The 20,925-nt window shown below is 33.6% G+C and overlaps 1 protein-coding gene across 13 annotated transcripts in view; it reads right to left on the reverse strand.

Annotated features, from left to right (window-relative positions):
- Positions 1–20,925, reverse strand: part of FBXO4 (F-box protein 4) — a 55,988-nt gene that overhangs the window by 24,691 nt on the left and 10,372 nt on the right. Inside the window, exons 6-8 of one of the 13 annotated variants that reach the window (XR_006585501.1) lie at positions 18,701–18,876; positions 17,294–17,486; positions 12,106–13,311 (exon numbers count right to left, since the gene is read on the reverse strand). The exons of 2 other annotated variants lie outside the window; for them this stretch is intronic. Coding sequence is in view for 10 of the 11 variants with exons in the window: in XM_003981435.6 (XP_003981484.3) it covers positions 17,397–17,486; positions 18,701–18,876 (266 nt within the window). In the remaining variant the exon portion in view is untranslated. 10 more of the 13 variants (XM_023238762.2, XM_023238759.2, XM_019811354.3 and 7 more) reach the window with 10 other exon arrangements.

A 20,925-nucleotide genomic window follows, 5' to 3' on the forward strand; every position in this document is an offset into this window, starting at 1 on the left:
AGATGACATGATACTATATATAGAAAACCCTAAAGATTCTACCCAAAAAAATGACTAGAACAATACATGAATTCACTGAGTTTGCAGGATACAAAATCAATGTACAGAAATCTGTTGTGTTCCTATAGACTACAATGAAACAGTAGAAAGAGAAATTAAGAAAACAATCCCATTGACAAATACACAGAAAATAATAAAATATCTAGTAATAAACTTAACCAAATAGGAGAAAAAGATCTGTACTCTGAAAACTATAAAACACTGAAGAAATGTTTTATAGTTTCTTAAAACAAGAAAGAAATTGAAGACGACACAAAGAAATGGAAAGACATTCTATGCTCATGGACTGGAAGAACAAATACTGTTAAAATGTCTATTCTACCCAAAGCACTCTACACATTTAACTCAATCCCTATGAAAATACCAACAGCATTTTTCACAGAATGAAAACAATCCCAGAATTTGTATGGAACCACAAAGGACCCCCAATAGCCAAAGCAATCTTGAAAAACAAAATGGAAGTTATCACAATTCGAGACTTCAAGTTATATTACAAAGCTGTAGTGATCAAAACAGTATGGTACTGGCACAAAAACAGACATATAGATCAATGGATAGAATAGAATAGAATAGAATAGAATAGAATAGAATAGAATAGAAAGCAAGAATAAAGAATGTGAAAAAGTCTTTTCAACAAATGGTGTTCTGGAAACTGTTCAGTTACATGCAAAAGAATAAAACTGGACTACTTTCTTACACCATACAAAAAATAAACTTGAAGTGGATTGAGGACCTATATGTGAGACCTGAAACCATAAAAACCATAAAAGGAAGGAAAGGCAGTAACTTGAGGCAAGAAAAATAAAAGCAAAAATAAACTACTGGGGCTACATCAAAATAAAAAGCTTCTCTACAGCAAAGGAAACCATCAACAAAACTTAAAGACAACCTACTGAATTGAGAGAAGATATTTTCAAATGACACATCTCAAAAAGTGTTAGTATCCAAAATATATAAAGAATTTCTACAACTCAACACCAAAGAAAACAAATAATCCAATTAAAATACAGCCAGTCATTTCTCCAAAGAAGACATACAGATGTCCAACAGACACATGAAAAGATGCTCAACATCACTCATCATCGGGGAAATGCAAACCAAAACAACGAGATATCACCTCACACCTCTCAGAATGGCTAAAATCAAAAACACAAGAAATAACATGTATTGGTGAGGATGTGAGGAAAAAGGAATCCTCAGGCATTGTTTGTGGAAATGCAAACTGGTGGAAAACAGTCACTGTGGAAAATAGTATGGAGGTTCCTCAAAAAATTAAAAATAAAACGACCCTATGATCTAGTAATCACACTCCTGGGTATTTACCCAAAGAATACAAAAACACTAATCCGAAGGGATATATGCACCCCCACATTTACTGCAGCATTATTTATAATAGCCAAACTCTAGAAGCAGCCCAAGTATCCATCGATAGATAATGGATAAAGAAGATATGGTGTGTATGTGTGTGCGTGTGTGTGTGTGTGTGTGTGTGTGTGTATACACATACAATGGAATATTAAGCCATTAAAAAAAAAAACAATGAAATCTTGCCATTTGCAACAACATGGATGGAACTGGAGAGTATAAATGCTAGCAAAATAAGACAGAGAAAGACAAATACCATATAATTTCACTCATATATGGAATTTAAGAAACAAAACAGCAAACAAAGGGAAAAAAGAGAGAGAGAAACCAAAAACAATCTCTTAATTATAGAGAACTTACAGATGGTTACCAGAGGGGAGGTGGGGGAGAGGATGGGTGAAACAGGTGAAGGGGATTAGGAGCACACTTATCTTGATGAGCACTGAGTAATATACGGAACTGCTGAATCACTATATTGTACACCTGAAACAACAAAACACTGTACGCTAACTACACTGGAATTAAAATTTAAAATGTTTAAATTAAAAAAAAGAAGAGGAAAGAAATGAGGTTGGTTAATACACTTAGAAGAGACTTCAAGCAGGATAAAGGTACCATGCTACCTGAATCCTGTGTTACACAATGTTCCTATGTTCTCTTTGTCTTTCCCCCCCCCACCCCCCCGCCACCCACCATTATGTCCCTCCCCCAACCTCTCTTTCTTCCCCTCCCTCCCCTCTCACTTGCTGGCTTGCTACCCCCCTCTCATTCTTTGTTATATCAGCCTTCTCTGCTTACAATACAGTTATAAGGACCAGAGTTAAAGGTGAGAAAACTGACTCAGCAGATGGAAGGTACCTGGAGCCAGCACTCACTTGCTGATTTAGACATCTAGAAGCAAATATTCCTGGTCAGTAGCAGCCCCAGCAAGGGATATTTGTGGCCAAATTGGATGTCAATAATGGATGGCCAATTTAAGGACATAACTGTCTTGAATATTCCATACCTCATGAATGTCAAGTGCCTATTTGTTCCTTCCATCCCTCCCTATATTTGTTCAGTACACATAAACACTACTTAATTTATTTATGCCTAACATGTCCCACAAGTTACATGCTTTAGTTTTAAGAAAGACTATTCTTAAACAGTGCAGTAAATATAAACACGATTATCAAAATAACTATAATCATTAACACACCAGTGGATTATTCTTGTATTTTAAAAATATTGAGGGGCACCTGGGTGGCTCAGTCGGTTAAGCATCTGACTTCAGTCAGGTTGTGATCTCATGGTTTGTGAGTTCGAGCCCCATGTCCACTGTTAGTACAGAGCCTGCCTGGGATTTTCTCTCTCCCTCTCTCTGACCCTCCCCCACTTGCTCTCTCTCAAAATAAATAAACTTAAAAAAACAAAAATAAAAATGTTAATTGATCACCCATCATGTACTAATGACTGTTTTGGGTGCTGGAGATAAGACAATCACTAAAAGAAAACTAAAATTCTTACCCTTTCAGAGCTTACATTTTAGTGAAGATGCATGGTTAAGGAATACTACATCACATGTGCATGGGTATGGATATCTGCATATGCATTTACACAAGTGTATGTGTGAATACTTTTACATGCAAGCACGTGTGTGTTGCACACACTTAAATTTTTATTAACCCAGTTTGACAAGTACAAAGTGACAAGTCTAGCAAGTATTTGGGCATTGAGGCTAACAATGAATTACATTATACTTTCTCAGTGTGCTGTGTTCAAATGAATATAGAATACATGAGTGTGAGTACTGGCTCTGTCACTTACTATCTGGGTGTCTACGGACAAATCACTTAATCTTGATGAACCTTGCACCGTGTATATACAGTATCTCTAAAGGCTTAATGAGATAAAATGAGGAACATGGTGGATACACTAGAAAACCATGCACAAATATAAGGGATTCTTCCATAGTATTACCCTGACTTTGTGAAGTAAGTAGTACTGATATTTATTGATATTTAGTGGTGATTTTTTTCCTATGGTCCCAAACTAGTAGGTTTGATTTTTTTTTTTTTTTTTTTTTTTTTTTTTTTTTTGCTTATACTCTACTTTCTAGGTTTAAATTTATATTTTTCTGTACCCAAATCTTCAGGTTTAATTCTCTGCTCTTTAATAAAGATATGAAAACACATGGAAGTGCAGGTGGTAAAATTACATAAAGAAATGTATCATTTTGCTTCATTAAGTCCCACTTCTGGTTTTCATCAATAGTTGGTAACCACCAAAGTTGCAATGAAAATTACTAAACCTGTGCTCACTCTATCTTCTCAACTTCACTCCTCCATTCCATTTTCCCCACATTCTCCTATAACCTTTCTATTTGAAACCTGTAAGAATGCTGTGCTCCATACTGAAAATTTTTAGCAACCCCAGGATTTACTTGCATCATTGCGTAAAAAGGCATAACCTTTTGGTGCCACATAAATGACAGCAAGCAAAGCAGTACTGTCTTAATTCATTAGCATTCACTTTGCAACACTAGACTCCCAATTAAGAGCTTCATAAGTATTCATATTTATTCAGGCTATTCTACACTGCATTTGCTATATTTGGTTAGAAACATTTAGACACATTAACTGTTCTTCCAGTCAGAACAAATACTTCCTGTATTTGTGGATAAGCCAATTGATAACTGTCCTTTGTCAAGAGCAAAATACAAAAACATATTCTGTTCCCATTTTCAATTTTCCTTTATTTCCTTACATAAGTCATTGTATTTAGATTAGACAAAGAAAAGTGATTATTCTAAGAGTGAACTTTTGAATTGGTATTGTTAGCTTCTTCCAGTGAGGATAACATCCTCAAGTTATGCTGGTAAATACATTATAGAAAAGTTTGCACCTATGATAAAGAAAGTGATCAGATGAGGGAAGGGTGACTTGAAGCTTCACCACCTGAATAATGGTTGAAGAGCTGATGGATGATTACTTCAGAAGAAGGATTTTATGGGCTGGGGAACAGCTTTTGTTAGAACATAAGAGAGAAGTTTGATTTACCCTATGTTGTCTCAAAAGACACAACCAGGACCGATATGTAGAAATTAAAAGAAATTTTAGTTCAAAAAAGGAAGACCTGATCAACAATTATATTTATTAAAAACAACATGATTTGGAATTCCACAGGGCAGTGGGGCCACCACTAGAATATTCACATGTATTCTGAATACCATACAGATCAGAGACAATGAATAAAACCCCTGATCACCCAGTGCGCCTGTGTGGCTCAGTCGGAAAGCAACTGGTTCTTGATTTCAGCTCAGTTTGTCATGATCTCACAGTTCGTGGGATTGAGCCCCATTTTGGGCTCCACACTGTCAGTACAGGGCCTTCTTGGGATTCTCTCTCTCCCTCTCTCTGCCCCTCCCCCACTAGCACTCATGTACTCTCTCTCAAAATAAATAAACCAAAAAAAAAACCACCCTCTGATATCCCATGCTTACACCATGACTAAAACAGAATAATACTTCAATTTCAATGTAACTAAGGTAAACATTCAGAAGCCAGAAGAACCACCTCTGGAGTCCCCTGTAGAGCAGCAAGTAGGTACTTGACATGTGGAATACAGACATAATCATCTTCCAAAAGATGAAGCCCCACCTCAAGGCAGAAATGCTGAAAATAAATCTGCTATCTGGATGTTCAGAGTTCTGGTTATGGAGAACTGAAAGGGAGGGCCTTGAAAGTGGATGCAATCAGCTTGGGAGTTGCACCCCTTCTCAAGAAGAGTGGAACAACTTGGAAGTGGGAATGGCCTTGTATTCTCATGGATTTGGGGAATAGGGGAAAGAAGGAAATAAGTAGTAGAAAGTAAAGGTTTTACAAAAACAAAATAGAAACATCAGAAGGCAGCATTATCCTCTCTCCCTTGGCCACAAAAGAATGTAGTAGACATTAAGTTAAGAACCTGCACTTCATCATACCAACAGAAGAGGGGACTCTTGTGCTAACAAATCTAAAAAGTCACCAAACTTAAAACTTGCTGGCCTAGGAAAATGTAAGACATTCCAAAATTAACAGAAAATAGAAGACATCATCCATACTAAAGGTTATTGTAACAGAAAAAAAAAAAGAAAATAAAACATTTTAGATGAAAATAATTCCCCAAAACAACCACAAAACAGAAAAAGTGTAACCAAAATATGCCAGTCTAAATTAAATACCCTTAAACAACCATTTTCTGTTAAAAAAAAAAAAACCTCAAAGAACATATTTATTTAACATATTTATTTATTTGATTAAATAAAAATCAACATAAAAACAGGAAGGTGTAAAATGAGAGTTGACTGAACTCAGAAACGAAATTGAAAATAAAGAAAAAATCACCTATAAAGTAAAAGACCAAATTGGAAGACATCACAGGAAATATAGATTAGATTGAGGATGTATTAAGGGACATAAGCAAAAATTAAAACAAATGAAATAAATAAAATAACATAGATAAAAAGGATCAAAAGGATAGAGAAGATGGGAAAGAAATCTAAAGATCATTAATGAAAATAACAGTACCAAGATGACCATAGAAACAAAAACATAAACACAGAACATGTAAAATACATAATATTTAATATATAACATATAATATTAAAAGTATTAAATAAGGAACATTAAAAATATATAGACAACATAGAAAAGAAATGCAATAAATATATAACACACAGTAAATATTACTTAAATATATAATAATTAAATCAATAAATAAAAATGAACTAATCATCTATTAAATAAAAAGCATTTTCAGATTGGCTTATGTAGCAAAACCCAACCGCTAAACAAACCCAAGGGTTAAATAAACAGACACACTTAACACAAACAGATTCAGAAAAGCTAGACCAGGGGCACCTGGGTGGCTCAGTGAGTTGAGCGTCCAACTTTAGCTCAGGTCATAATCTCACGGCTGGTGGGTTTGAGCCCTACATCGGACTCTGTGCTGACAGCTCAGAGCCTGGAGCCTGCTTTGGATTCTGTGTCTCCCTCTCCCTCTGCCCCTCCCTCGCTCATGCTGTCTCTCTCTGCCTCTTAAAAATGTATAAACGTTAAAAAAAATAATAATTAAAAAAAAAAAAGAAAAGCTAGACCAGATAAATCCAAGTGAATAAGAAATTTTGACATTCCACACAGGATACTTTAGGCTTAAAAATATTAAATAAGACAAGAAGCTTACTTCATAATGCTAAAGGATCTAATTCACAGTGAAGAAACAATGACTATCAATATATATTCACCATATAATGCAGTAACTTCCTTAACAACGTAAAAATTACAGAAAACACAAGACAAAACTATAATAATAATGGGTTTGATACTTCACTCTCACTGAAAAAAAAAGATCAAAAAAAGAATAAAAAACATTAAAATATAGATAACATTAAATAAAGTTAATAATGTTTAAATAAACATTAAAGATAAAGTGGATCTTACTGACACATGTAAAAAAAGAACATACTTTCTTCTCAATACACATAAAGCATTCAGTAAATTTGACCACCTATAAGCTCACCAAAAACTGTTGTACATTTCATAAAATGAAATTAATATCACATTCTCTGATTATAAAATAACTAGAAATTAATTAAAAACAGAAAACAAAGACTTTTCAATGAAATACCCTTCAATAAAAATGTTTAAACCTTCTATTAAACAATTCTTTAAAAATACAGAAATAAAAATCTAAATTTCTAAAGAAGCATAATAAAATCTCTACATTAAAGAATCTATGGAATACAATAAAAGCAGTGACAGAAGAAAATGTATAGCCTTAAACACTTAAATCAATAAGCGAAAATAATCAAATGAAAGAATAAATGAAAGAATAAAAATAATCAAATTCCCAACAAAGAAAGTTAGAATAAGTACAGTAAAATAAACCTGAAGTATAAGAACAAAAATAACAGCAGATATTAATGAGGTATAAAAAAGGGTAACAAAATGCTGCATAAATCAAAATACTAGTTCTTGAAAAAATAAGCAATAATACAAAGTATTAACTCTTCAAGGAGGTGGGGGGGTGGGTAGGAGAAAGCATACAAATACAAAATAAGGCATGATAAGGAAAAATTTATCTTGAAACAGGATTTATTTTAAAATCATAAGACATAGTTTATAAATACCTATGCAAATAAACTGGAAAAAATCTAGATAAAATAAATAATTTCTTAGGAAAAACGGAATCCTATAGAGAAAGATTAAACAAACCAATTTCCATAGAATAAGTAGAGAACATTAGCAAAAAACTTTACTGTAATAAAGGAATCAGAACCAGATGTTTTCACAGAATAATTCTACCAAAATATCAAAATCACATGTTCTCTCAATACTACCTAAACTGTCTCAGAGAATAGAAAAAAGAAAAATTTTATAATTATTTTTATGAAGCAGGTATAACACTAATACATCAACTTAATAAAGATATTATATATTTTTTAAATTCTTATGAATTCATTTCTAAATATTGAAGCAAAAAACTAATCCTAAACAAATATTAGCAAAAGATATTAACACAATATGGAAATAACACAGTATGAGGCAAGAGAGATTTATCCCAAAATTGTAAGGATGGTTCAATATTTAATTCATTTCACCCTGTAAGTAATTTAAGAAGAATCATATGATTATCACCATAGAAACTAAAAAGGCCTCTGACAAAATTTGACACCTATCCCTCATTTTTAAAAAGCACTTAATAAAATAATATTTTTTGCATATGTTCTTAACACGATTATTAAACATCACTCCCAAAGCCAGTATCTTACATAATGGGAAACTTCTGACAAGAAGCATTCCCACCAGGATGAGGAACAAGGTAAGGAAGAACGTCCATTGTCTTAGTATTATTTAACATTATACTGGCAGTATTAGCAATGCAAAAGCAAATAGAAGATTAAGCATTGTAAAAAAAAGTAAAACTTCCTGTTTGCAGATCATATAACTGTAAATCTGGAAAATCCAAGGAATTATTAATAAGAAACTAAGTCAAATAATAAAGTATAAGGATATCAATTTAATACACAAAATCAACAATTTTCATATATACAAATAATCATGTAGAAGACATAATGTTATAATAGCAACAATAAAGATAAAATTATTAAAAATAAACTTAACAAGAAATGTGCAAAATGTACCTAGGGAAAATTTAAAAACACACCTGTTTTGAATAAATGGAAACACATCTATTTTCTTGGAAAGGAGACAACATCCTATGTAGTTTCTCTCCAAAGTATTACATAATACAAAGTATTACATATGTGTAATGTACATGTGTGTGTGTGTATACATCCCATTCCCAATATACAAGGTTTTTTGGGGTTTGTTTAACAAAGATAATATTAAAGGTTATATGAACAGTAAGTATTTAAGAATATTTTGGAAAACCTTTCAAAAGAGAAATGATGAAGCCATGCCCTATCAGATATTAGAACACATGAAAAGTCCTTTATAAGTTTAATAGTATGGCATTAGAGCATATAGAGAAGCAGACTGAAAAAACAAAACAGGCCATACTCAATTACGTAAAGAAATCTAGTGTTGAATGAGTATGGTAGCTCAAAATACTGAGGAAAATATGGGCACTTTAATAAATTATTATGTAACAATTATATCAATTTAGAAAAAGATAAAATTGGATTCACACTTCACAATATACTTGAATAAATTCCAAATAGATAGAAGATTTATATGTAAAATATGAAATAACACAAGTACAAGAAGAAATATGGGTATATTTCTTTATAACCTGTTTGTGGGTAAGGCATTTTTTAACTATGAAACAAAATGTAGATACAAAAAAAAAAGAGTGTTAATAAATTAGACATTAAAAAGTTTTGCACGGGAAAAATACAAGATCAGAAGACAAATGATAAACTGGGTAAAAACATTTGTATCATCCAAGATTCACCATCCTGATATCTGAAGAGTCCTTTAAAAGCACTGGGTGTTGTATGGAAACCAATCTGACAATAAATTTCATATATTGAAAAAAAAATTTTTGAGGGAAAAAAAGTCCAATAGAAAATGGGCAAAAGACATGATCAGAAAGCTCACAGAAAAAATATTCAAATGGTTCTTAAATAATGTTCATAATAACCTAGAAAAATCAGGCTGATTAATACTGGCCTATACAGTTATAATGAATCAAACAATTTATTAGTAGTTCCTATACTTTCTACTTCATTTAGTAATTAGCCTAGATTTTTTACTTAATTACAGGTTGTTTTCACATCAAAGAAAAAAGCACACATGACCCCAGAATTGGCTACTGACACTCAGGCAACATGTAGTGAAACTATCCAAGAAAAAAATTCAAGAGTCTAGATGGATGTTTGAAATTTTATTGCCATCCACCCCACGGTTCCATCACCCTCTCTCCCAGTCTTAGCAACCAATGATCTATTTTGTGTCTCTACAAACTTGCCTATTCTGAATATTTCATATATATGAACTCATATAATATGTGGTCCTTTGTGAGTGGCTTCTTTCACTTACCATGTTTTTAAATTTTTTTCTTTCAACGTTTATTTATTTTGGGGACAGAGAGAGACAGAGCATGAACGGGCGAGGGGCAGACAGAGAGGGAGACACAGAAACGGAAACAGGCTCCAGGCTCTGAGCCATCAGCCCAGAGCCCGACGCGGGGCTCGAACTCACGGACCGCGAGATCGTGACCTGGCTGAAGTCGGACGCTTAACCGACTACGCCACCCAGGCGCCCCTCACTTACCATGTTTTTAAGATCCATCCATATTAGCACTCTTTTATTGCTAAATAATATTCCATTGTATGGATATACAGAATTTTATCCATTTATCAGATGATGGGTATTTGGATTGTTTTCACTTTTTGACTACTATGAATAATGTTGCTATGAACATTTATATACAAGTTTTTGTATGCACATTTTCATTTCTCTTAGGTATATACCTAGGACTAAAATTGCTGGTTCATATAGTAACTAACACCAACTTTAACATACTGAGAAACAGCCAAATCATTTTCCAAAGTTATTACGCTAACCAAAAAGGTATGTTTTTCTATTTTTACACATCCTCCCTAACCTTGTTAGTATCTGTCTTTTTTATTACAGTCATCCAAGTGGGTGTGAAACGGTATCTCATTGTGATTTGATTTGTATTTCTTTGATGGCTAATGATGTTGAGTATTTTTTCATATGCTTATTGGTCATTTGTTTATTCTTTGGGAGAAACATCTTTAGATTCTTTTCTGATTTTTTTTAAACTGAAGTATAGTTGACATATTAGTTTCAGATGCACAACAGTGATTCAACAATTATGTACATTACAAAATGCTCACTAAGGAAGTATAGTTATCAAGAAAACTACTATGCTTTTAGAATACACTTTAGAAAATGCTACTGAAAATCGAATCTAATCAAAATTGTACAAGTTAAATTCAAATAGCTGTTTTTGAGAGGGAGGGAACAAATTCTTTCTGTATGAGGCAATCGTGCCACCTTCTGGAAATCTAGAGACAGCACTGTCACATTTTTCAGAATTTAATAGTCTTCTGTTATAGCAACATCTGACAAACAAGCTAAGACTTTGTGCTTTACAAGGTAGAAAACAGAAAATAGCCTTCAATGTACTCTGGTGTAAAACTGATAGTGCTAATCATGGCAAACAGAAAAATTAAGTATTCCTTTGCCAACATTTTAACTAAAATTTCTATAGTTCTGTGGGGAAAAAAATCAAGAGCCTTACATTCTCCTGGAGTTATTTTACTAGATCTATCTACTGTTACATTTTATAAGCTTTCTTAAGTAAATGGGGATTTTTACAGCAGGTTTTTCTTATGAGACTAAAAATAAAAACTCAAGGACCCTTGGGTGGCTCAGTCGGTTAAGCATCCAATTCAGCTCAGGTCATGATTTCACGGTTCTTGAGTTCGAGCCCCGCATTGGGCTTTGTGCTGACAGCTCAGAACCTGGAGCCTGCTTTAGATTCTGTGTCTCCCTCTCTCTCTCTCTCAAAAATAAACACTAAAATTTTTTTTAAATAAATAAAAATAAAAACTCGTTTTGATAATGGTGTTGTGCTGTACATCGAAACTTATTTATTGGACAAACTATTTTAGAGCACTTTTTTGTACAACTGACAGTCTTTAGTGCTTCAAAATATTAATTTATTTAAGTCTTTTAAGAACTTTATGAAGTAGGTATTATCTTCATTTTACAATTAGGGAAACTCAGCCATATAGAAGAAATGTGCCCAAGATCACACAGTAATATAGTTAGGGTGTGAACTCAGACCAATCTGGTTTTAAGGTCTATGCACTTCATGACTTAGTTATGCTACTTCTAACATTCTTATACAACTGTGTAGAAAGAATAATCAACTGTAATATTTTAAATTTAAATATATTTAGGGGCGCCTGGGTGGCGCAGTCGGTTAAGCGTCCGACTTCAGCCAGGTCACGATCTCGCGGTCCATGAGTTCGAGCCCCGCGTCAGGCTCTGGGCTGATGGCTCAAGAGCCTGGAGCCTGTTTCCGATTCTGTGTCTCCCTCTCTCTCTGCCCCTCCCCCATTCATGCTCTGTCTCTCTCTGTCCCAAAAAATAAATAAACGTTGAAAAAAAAAATTTTTTTTTAAAATAAATAAATAAATAAATAAATTTAAATATATTTAATTTGTTGAGACTGTAGCAAGGGTCAGATCTGAAATGTTATGAAAAGTTGCTGAGGACCTCTTCCAAGGATCAAAGAATGTGAAGGCAAATATAATTTCCTTGAGAGGAAAAAAAAAAAAAAGTCCTCATACTTTATAGTAAAAATGAAATAATACAGAAAATCAAGGGGAAATAAGACATGAGAACTCTTCTCAATGTATAGTAATGATCAATATAGTCCAGCTACTGTGTATACATAATGCTAGAAACTTTTTGACAAATAAACACTGATCTAGAAATTATACGGTGTTTAAGAGACAGTATAAAAACCGCTAAGAATTTTGCTTACTTTCAGATAGAATGTAGGTCACAAATGATCGTTACAGCAATAAGAAAACAGAATAAAATGAAAATTATACTTTAAGCCATCAAAGAGCAGTAAGTACAAAAAGTCTAAATAAATTCCAAGGATAAAACAGGTCTCGTTAGTGCTCAAAGAACTGTTGCTCTTATGGGACCAACTGCCTATTCTGGGTACGTGTGGATGGAACAGCAGGTCTGTCATAAATTTTGCTGGATAAGAAAAATACCACTGACACTTTTTTTAAATATTTATTTTTGACAGAGAGAAAACACAAGTGGGGGAGGGGGATAGAGAGAGGGAGACAGAGAATCCCAAGCAGGCTCCACACTGTCAACACAAAGCCCAATGTGGGACTCAAACCCGTAAACTGCAAGATCATGGCCTGAACTGAAGTCCGATGCTCAACCGACTGAGCCATCTAAGCACCTCCCAACACTGACACTTTTCATGACACTATGTTTGATATACCAAATTGCAAATGTAAGAACTCCAAATGTGAAAATAAACTGTTGAGCCCTCAACAGGAATTCTGGGAAAAGACAAGAGAGCAGATCTGAAAAGCAGAAAAATGTCTTGATTTTGTTCAGGCCAAGAAAGAAGTCATCTCAGAAAAGAAAACTCCAGGGGAAAAAAAATCACTAAATTCTCTGTCTATATCTTTGGCTAAACTTTGTGTGAAAGACCAACTTAAGGTGCTCATTTGGAGAAAAAAGATAAACTGAATGTGGAACTGTTGCCCAAGAAACAGAGTTTGCAATTTACGTTTAACCATGTTAATTGTTTAAACAACAGAAATAACACTTATCAGAAAAAAATAGCAGAAGCTAGAGTCTCAACAACTTATCATTCATATTAATACAAATTCTGCAAGATACAAAAGAAATGAAAATGGCACCCATTCCTTTAATAAAAGAAAACCAACCTGTAAAACCAGCCCTTCCAGATATGGAATTGGCAGACAAGATTTTTTTTAAATTTTTCTAAGTTTATTTATTTATTTTGAGAGAGAGAGAGAGTAGGGGAGGGAAAGAGGGAGAGAGAGAATCCCAAGCAGGCTCCACGCTGTCAACAGAGAGCCAGACACGGGGCTTGAACTCACAAACCATGAGATCATGACCTGAGCCAAAACCAAGAGTTGGACGCTTAATGACTGAGCCACCCAGGTGCCCCAGACAGGATTTTAAAGGAGCTATTACAACCACTCTCACTGATGTAAAGGAACATATGCCCTCAATGAAAAAAAAAAAAAAAAAGGAAATCTGAGAAAAATAGAATTAAAAAAAAAAAAGAACCAAAAGGAAATTATAGAACCAATAAAATAATAAATTATAATCAATCACAAGATTGATTTAACAAAACATAGATAAAAATAAGAGTTTGAAAACCTGAAGATAAATCAATTGAAATTATCCAAACTGAATAACAGAGAAAAAAAAACACCACTGAAAACAATGAGCAAAGCCTCAGAAACAGGTTAAAATAATAACGAATTCTGTTAACGCATGTGTTACACAATATAGACCCAAGGAGGAAAAATGAATGGGGAGGAAAATATATTTGAAGAAATAGTGACCAAAAATTTCACAAACTTGGTGAATGACATGAATTTCAATATTCAATATGCCTAGTAACTCCCAAGATGGATAATAATAAACAAGGCCATATCTAGGCACACTGTAGTTAAACTGCTGGAAGCCAAGATAAAAAGTAAACATGAAAGAAGAAAAAAAAGGGGTAAATTACATGCAAGAGAATAAAAATGCAATTATTAAATAACTTTTTATCAGAAATTACAAAGCTTAGAAGAGAACAAAAAACCATCTTGAGAGGGCTGAAAAAATAAAAATGTCAACCAAGTATTTTATATATCTTAAAAAAATATAAGACCACTTTCATTATTTTGTAAAATGTTTCTTCTTTTAATTTCCTTATAATATATATGGACTGGTTTTAGCAAAATCTATTAACACTGTCTTCTGGGATTTATAACATATGCCGGTATAATGCATTTCACAGCTGTAGCAAAGAGTGGTGAGAAGAATAAAACTTACACAGTTACACCATTTCCACATATTATACAAATTGGAACAATGTTAACTATAAGAAAACTTTCAAAAGCTAAGGAAATACACTGCAATCACTAGAGCAACCTCTAAAAAATTCAGAGACATGCTAAAAAAAGCTAACAGAAAAACTTAAATTGATTTCTAAAAAATACTGAAATATCCAAAACAGAAAGAATAGACACAATAGTAAAGAGGGGATAAACAAATAATAAAATGATAGATCTGAAACCAATCCTATCCATAATTACATTAGATGTAAATGACTTAAACATTCTAATTAAAATGTAGGTATTGCCAGAATGGAAAAAGAAAAAGCAAAATTTGCTATATTCTATCTGCAAGAGACACACTTAAAATTTAAAGACAGATTTAGGTTGAAGGATATACCATGAGAACAGCGTTTCATTTTTTAAATCCTGAAGGGGTTATATTAATATTAGAGAATGGGTTTCAAACCCAATGAGTGTTATCGGCAAAAAGACCATTATTAATGATAGAAGGATCGATTCATCAGGAAAATAAAAGTCATATATGTATGTGCACCTTAAACCATCATCAAAACTCAGTAAGCAAAAGCTGACAGTTAAAAGGAAAAATAGGCAATTCTATAATCATACTTAAGAATTTTTTTTCCAATATATGAAATTTATTGTCAAATTGGTTCCCATACAACACCCAGTGCTCATCCCAAAAGGTGCCCTCCCTCAATACCCATCACCCACCCTCCCCTCCCTCCCATCCCATACTTAAGAATTTTAATGACTACTGGTAACTGATACAACTATATAAAAATCAATATGGGGCACCCTTTGGCTCAGTCAGTGGAGCATGTGACTCCTGATCTCAGTTTAGCAGGTTTGAGCCCCATGTTGCATGTAGAGATTAAACATAAAATCTTTAAGAAAAATCAATGTAGCCAATATAGAATCTGAAAATTATCAATGGTTTTGAGCTAATAGATAGCTATAAAATATTCTACCTAACAACTACAGAATATAAACTCTTTTCAAGTTCATGTAGCATATTCACCAGAATAGACCATAAAGCTGGGCCACAAAGCAAGACTCAACAAATTTAAACAGATTGAAATTTTAGAGTGTGCTCTCTGAAAAAAGAGATTTAATTACATGTCAATAGCAAATATTGACAAATTACCAAATATATAGGTAATAGATATTAAACAACACTAAAACAATACTACTAAATAATCCATGGATTGAAAAGTAATCTCAAGGCATTAGAATACATTTTAACTGCATAATAATAAATACAAAATATTTCAAAATGTGTTCATGCTGCTATAGAGGGCTTAGGAGAAAATAGATAGCTTTAAATGCTTATTTTAAAAAAACGAGAATCAAATACCTAAATTTCTATCTTAAATAATAGAAATGAAAAAAAGGAACTAGAAAAGAGAAAATGAAAGTTCAAAAAAATTGTAAAGCAGAAAAAGAGAAGTTAGAGCATAAATCAATGAAATGCAGAATAAATCAATAAAAACCAAAAGGTGTTTGAGAATAAAATTTCAGCCAGACTGCTCAAGAAGAAAAATGACACAAGTTACCAATATCAGAAATCAATGAGGTGACAAACTACAAATAAGAAAAGGAAATATTGGCATAATAACATAAGGAATTCCATGGAATATCTCCCTAGACAAACTGGAGAAAATTATTTTTAAACAAACACCATTTAAAGACTCTGTAAATGGTCCCCAAAGCATACAGCAAATGAAGAAGCATTTTTTAAAAGTCCACTAAAACTCAGTAAGAACATCAAGTGTCTGGGATTTGAGCCAAGACTCACTGCCTCCTTCCCTCCTCTAACTCAGCAAGATGGAAATGCCAATCTAGACTGTGGCAGCCAAGGAAGCAAAACCATACTACCTAAGTTGGAGAAATATCTTCCCAGGAGCAGGATGTTAGCATTTCCCATCCAGTCCCCGACTACCATGCTGCTGAAACCAAGTTCTGGATGAGTGTACCCAAGACACAGGAGTTACCTTTTTTGGAGTAGCACCCACTCATAGGTTGTAGGCTATATCTTGGGTCCAGTGCCACTAATACTACTACACTTTTTTTTTTTAACACTAACCCTAATGCTAACGCAAATACTATGCTCTTTTTATTACAATCTTAAAATTCCTCACTTCCAATGTGACAGGAAAGCTGTAACATTTCCTCTGCAAAGTGCAATTTGTGAGGATGTCTTATGAACATGTCTTAATGGAATGTTTTCTCTAGGAGGATGGAATACAATTTGACTTTAGAACCTTATGAGCCTTCAAAGTTATCTGAAATAGCAAGAACTTCCAGGAAAGTTATTTTCACTTAATTAGTATTAAATATGATACCAAGTTAATTTCTACTGTCTCAGGAGAAAACCCAGAAGTTGTATGACCGTAATATTAAATGCAATTCCAAAGAATATTCCAGCCTATAAGCAATATATTTATTAAGAATACATAAAAGCTTCTGATAACCAGTTAAGGACCCTTGAAAAGAACCTATAGAAAATTTGGCAAATTTGGTATTTTCCACCAGGGCAATCTCTGAACTGAAAAGAGAAATCACAAGGAATGACAGAGGTACAAACTTGTTTTTTCTAGAATTTAATATTTTAAAAAAGAAAAATATAAAAGTTATCAAAAAAATCTTAAAGGGTTCATTTTGGGGCTAAATACTAGCACTGAAAGTTTTTTTCTTGTAATTGATTTAAGGTAAAAAGTAAAAATCATGTAAAAAACATAGCAGCTACAGCTGTTCCAACATAAAGCCCACCTGCAAAAAGGCAGGACAAAATGAGCTGACTGAGCAAATATCCACATCATGACCTCAGTAACAGGTTTCAAATGGTTTCAGTTCTCAAGGTCTAAAAGAAGGATCATCTTGCATGCTTAGACTCTACTTCTTCAAGAATCCACTGAATGCCATTCAAAAAACCAGTTAGAGTTTCAGCCTCTGTATCCTGGACCTATGAGCAGATAAGAGAGATCACTGTAAGAAACTGAGTCCAAAATCTTATGATTAAAAGAAACATTTTTCTAGATACTAACAAAAGAATACAGTTTAAAAAATCCCAATAAACTTTGGGTGAGTCATTCAAATTTTGTCTTCTATGTAACTTAGATAAAAAAAAATATGATCTTCTCTTATGTCTATAATTTATTACCAATATAAGGCTTATTACGTATCTTAGAACTCAGCTTTGGGAATGGGAAGAACTATCATTTCAATGACTTGTTTGTATCAGAAAAAAAAAAATTCTCCAAAATATCCACTTTGAAAATTAAAACATTTTTGAAAGAATCCAGCTACTCAGATGATAAATGTGATATCCAGTTGCAAAAACGTGTCTTTGAGACTGCCACTCTTCTTGGGGCGCCTGGGTGGCTCAGTTGGTTAAGCGTCAGACTTCGGCTCAGGTCATGATCTAGTGGTTCGTGAGTTCAAGCCCCGCGTCATGCTCTGTGCTGACAGCTCAGAACCTGGAGCCTGTTTCAGATTCTGTGTCTCCCTCTCTCTCTCTGACCCTCTCCCCGTTCATGCTCTGTCTCTCTATGTCTCAAAAATAAATAAACGTTTAAAAAAAAATTTTTTAAAAGACTGCCACTCTTCTTAATGGTAAACTAAAACTCCCACCACCCAGGAAGGGACGCCTTTATCAGTTGTTTCGAACTGTGTTCCAAAGAGTCTTCAGGGCTCTGTGGAAGGTGTAGGGGGAGGAAGGAAGAAAATCCTGTAACTTTTTAAGCATAAGTATTTCCAATTTTAATTTTTCTTTATTTTACCTAGGAGCTTTCATGTAAGGTGTCATTGAAGAAAGGGTTCCATGAGTAAAATAAAATTTGGAAAGCAAGAAATAGTAAGATAGAACTTGCATTTTTGATGACCGTTAGAGCATAATACATTCATGTTTAAAAAAAACATGACACCAACGTCAAAAAAAAAAAAAAAAAAAACAATGGCCAACTGATTTACTGTATCTATGGTAGGAAAGGCAAGTAGAGAACAAATTGATCAGGTGAAACAGTGATACCAACTGACTATCTCCCACTGATTAAGCTATTAAAACTAACTTTAGAATGTGATTTCATTAAAGAGAATGAGTAGGAAAGAATAAAATCAAATAGAGAATAGTGAAAAATAAAAGTAAGATTTTTCTCACCAGAGAAAGTAAGACCTTACCATCCATGGGTGGTTCAGAAGATTTAGACGCAGCTCATGAGCCAAATAAAAACAAGGCATTCTTTTTACATCTGCTTGAGAAATACAAGATAAAACCAGCATAGGTCTTCCTGAAGATCCAAAAGCTGGATCTGTCATTGCCATAATACGAGAAAATTCATCTTGCCATTCATGTCCTAGAGAATGTAGTCAAACCCTTAATTTGCATTACTTATAGTGATTTTTAAAATAAACAAAACAAGGAAATAAAAAAAAATCACCAGGATCCAAACATAATAAAGTGCCTATATTGCTGTTTATTAACAGCTGTTCATTTACGATCTATCATAAAATTACATTAAGTAGTCTTCAAGGATAGGAATTTTGGTAATATTAGAGGGCAAAAATAGTCACAGTACCATTCAGATGTCTTTACAGTTTGAAAATAAAAATACTTTGATATAGATATTTTCCTCTCACAAATCTTGTAGCTAAAACTACCCTTTCTTTCAAAGGCCTTAGTTTAAACAATTTAAACATATAGTTGAATCCAGCTCTTTATTAAAACTAGCAATCTTTGCCTTTCTTTGGAGCGTATAAATCATTGACATTGTGAGGTAGTCAAAATTCTAAAAGGTCTCCCAATGATTCACACCATTGTATAATCTCTTACCCTTCAAGTGTGGGAGGAATCTAGAATCAGTGATGGGATATCACTGCCCTGAGCAGACTACATGATAAGACAAATATGACTTCAAGAATGAGAGATTATCCTCAGTGAAGCTGACCTAAGAGAAGAGATGAAGTTCTCTTGGTGAGAAAGATTCTGTATTGGCTGGATCTGAAGACAAGAGGGAGTCACAAGGCAAGAAATGAAGATAGCTTCTAAAAGCTGATTCAGCCCCAGCTGACAGTCAGTAAGAAAACAGCTCAGTCCTACAACAGTAAGGAACGGAATTCAGCCAGTAATTTCAGTGAGTTAGGAAGCAGATTTTTCCCCAGAGCCACCAGAAAGTGATGCAACCCATCTCACCCTGATTTCAGCCTGTAAAACCCTAAGCTGAGAACCCAACCATGCTGTGCAAACTTCTGATATAGAGAACTATAGGCTAATAAACAGGTGTTGTTTTAAGCCACTAGGTTGGAGAGAATCTGTTATATATTAATAGAAAATGAATGAACATTATAATGTGATTATCAACAGGGTCCATTTAAATCTATCATAGATCTCTTAGATTTTTTTACTTGTCCCATCTGTTCTTTGTTCCTTTATCCTACCTTCTTTGGACTGTGTTTTGTAATGATTCCATTTTACCTTAACTACCGACTTATTTAATTGTACGTCTCTCACACATTTTTTAGTGGTTGCTCAAGGATTTACAATGTACATTTTTAACTTGTAACAGTCTACTTAGTATTATACAACTTTACATATAGGAGAACCTTGTACCGGTGAATTTCCATTTGTTCTCTTCCATGCTGTTTGTATTATTATATATCTTAAAAATATCATATAGCCACAAATACATTATTTTTTTTTATTTTTTATGTTTTTTTTTTATTTTTGAGAGAGAGAAAGACAGCATGCAAGCAGAGGAGGGGCAGAGAGAAAGGGAGACACAGAATCCAAAGCAGGCTCCAGGCTCTGAGCTGTCAGCACAGAGCCCGACATGGGGCTCGAACTCACGAGTCATGAGATCATGACCTGAGCCGAAGTCGGACGTTCAACTGACTGAGCCAACCAGGTGCCCCCACGATAATTGTTATTATTTTTCCTTCACATAATTATAAAAAAGTTAAATTAAGGGAAAGTATATGGACATATATATATATATATGGACATATATACATATGGACATATATATATATATATATATATATAGAAACAGTGTAGCCATCCCAGGGCTCCTCTTTTTTTTTTTTAAGATCCAATTTTCTATCTGGTATCACAGTCTTCTGCTTGAAGAGCTTTCTTTAATATTTCTTGTAATGCAAATCTGCAGATAATGAACTTTCTCAGGTTTTGTCTGAAAGTCTTGATTCTGTCTTCATTTTTGAAAGGTACCTTTGCTGGATGTAAGATTTTTCCTGCTTTACAATACTGTAAAGACTTCCCTTCACTGCCTTCAGCAATTCTTTCAGGAATTCTGTGTCTTTATCTTTGGCCCTCTCTATGTATGCTTCCTTTTGCTTTCACTGCCTTCAAGATAATCTCTTAGTCTTTGGTTTTCATCAGTTTGGCTATA

This window comes from Felis catus, chromosome A1, assembly GCF_018350175.1.
Source record: "Felis catus isolate Fca126 chromosome A1, F.catus_Fca126_mat1.0, whole genome shotgun sequence".
NCBI classification, from domain to species: domain Eukaryota; kingdom Metazoa; phylum Chordata; class Mammalia; order Carnivora; family Felidae; genus Felis; species Felis catus.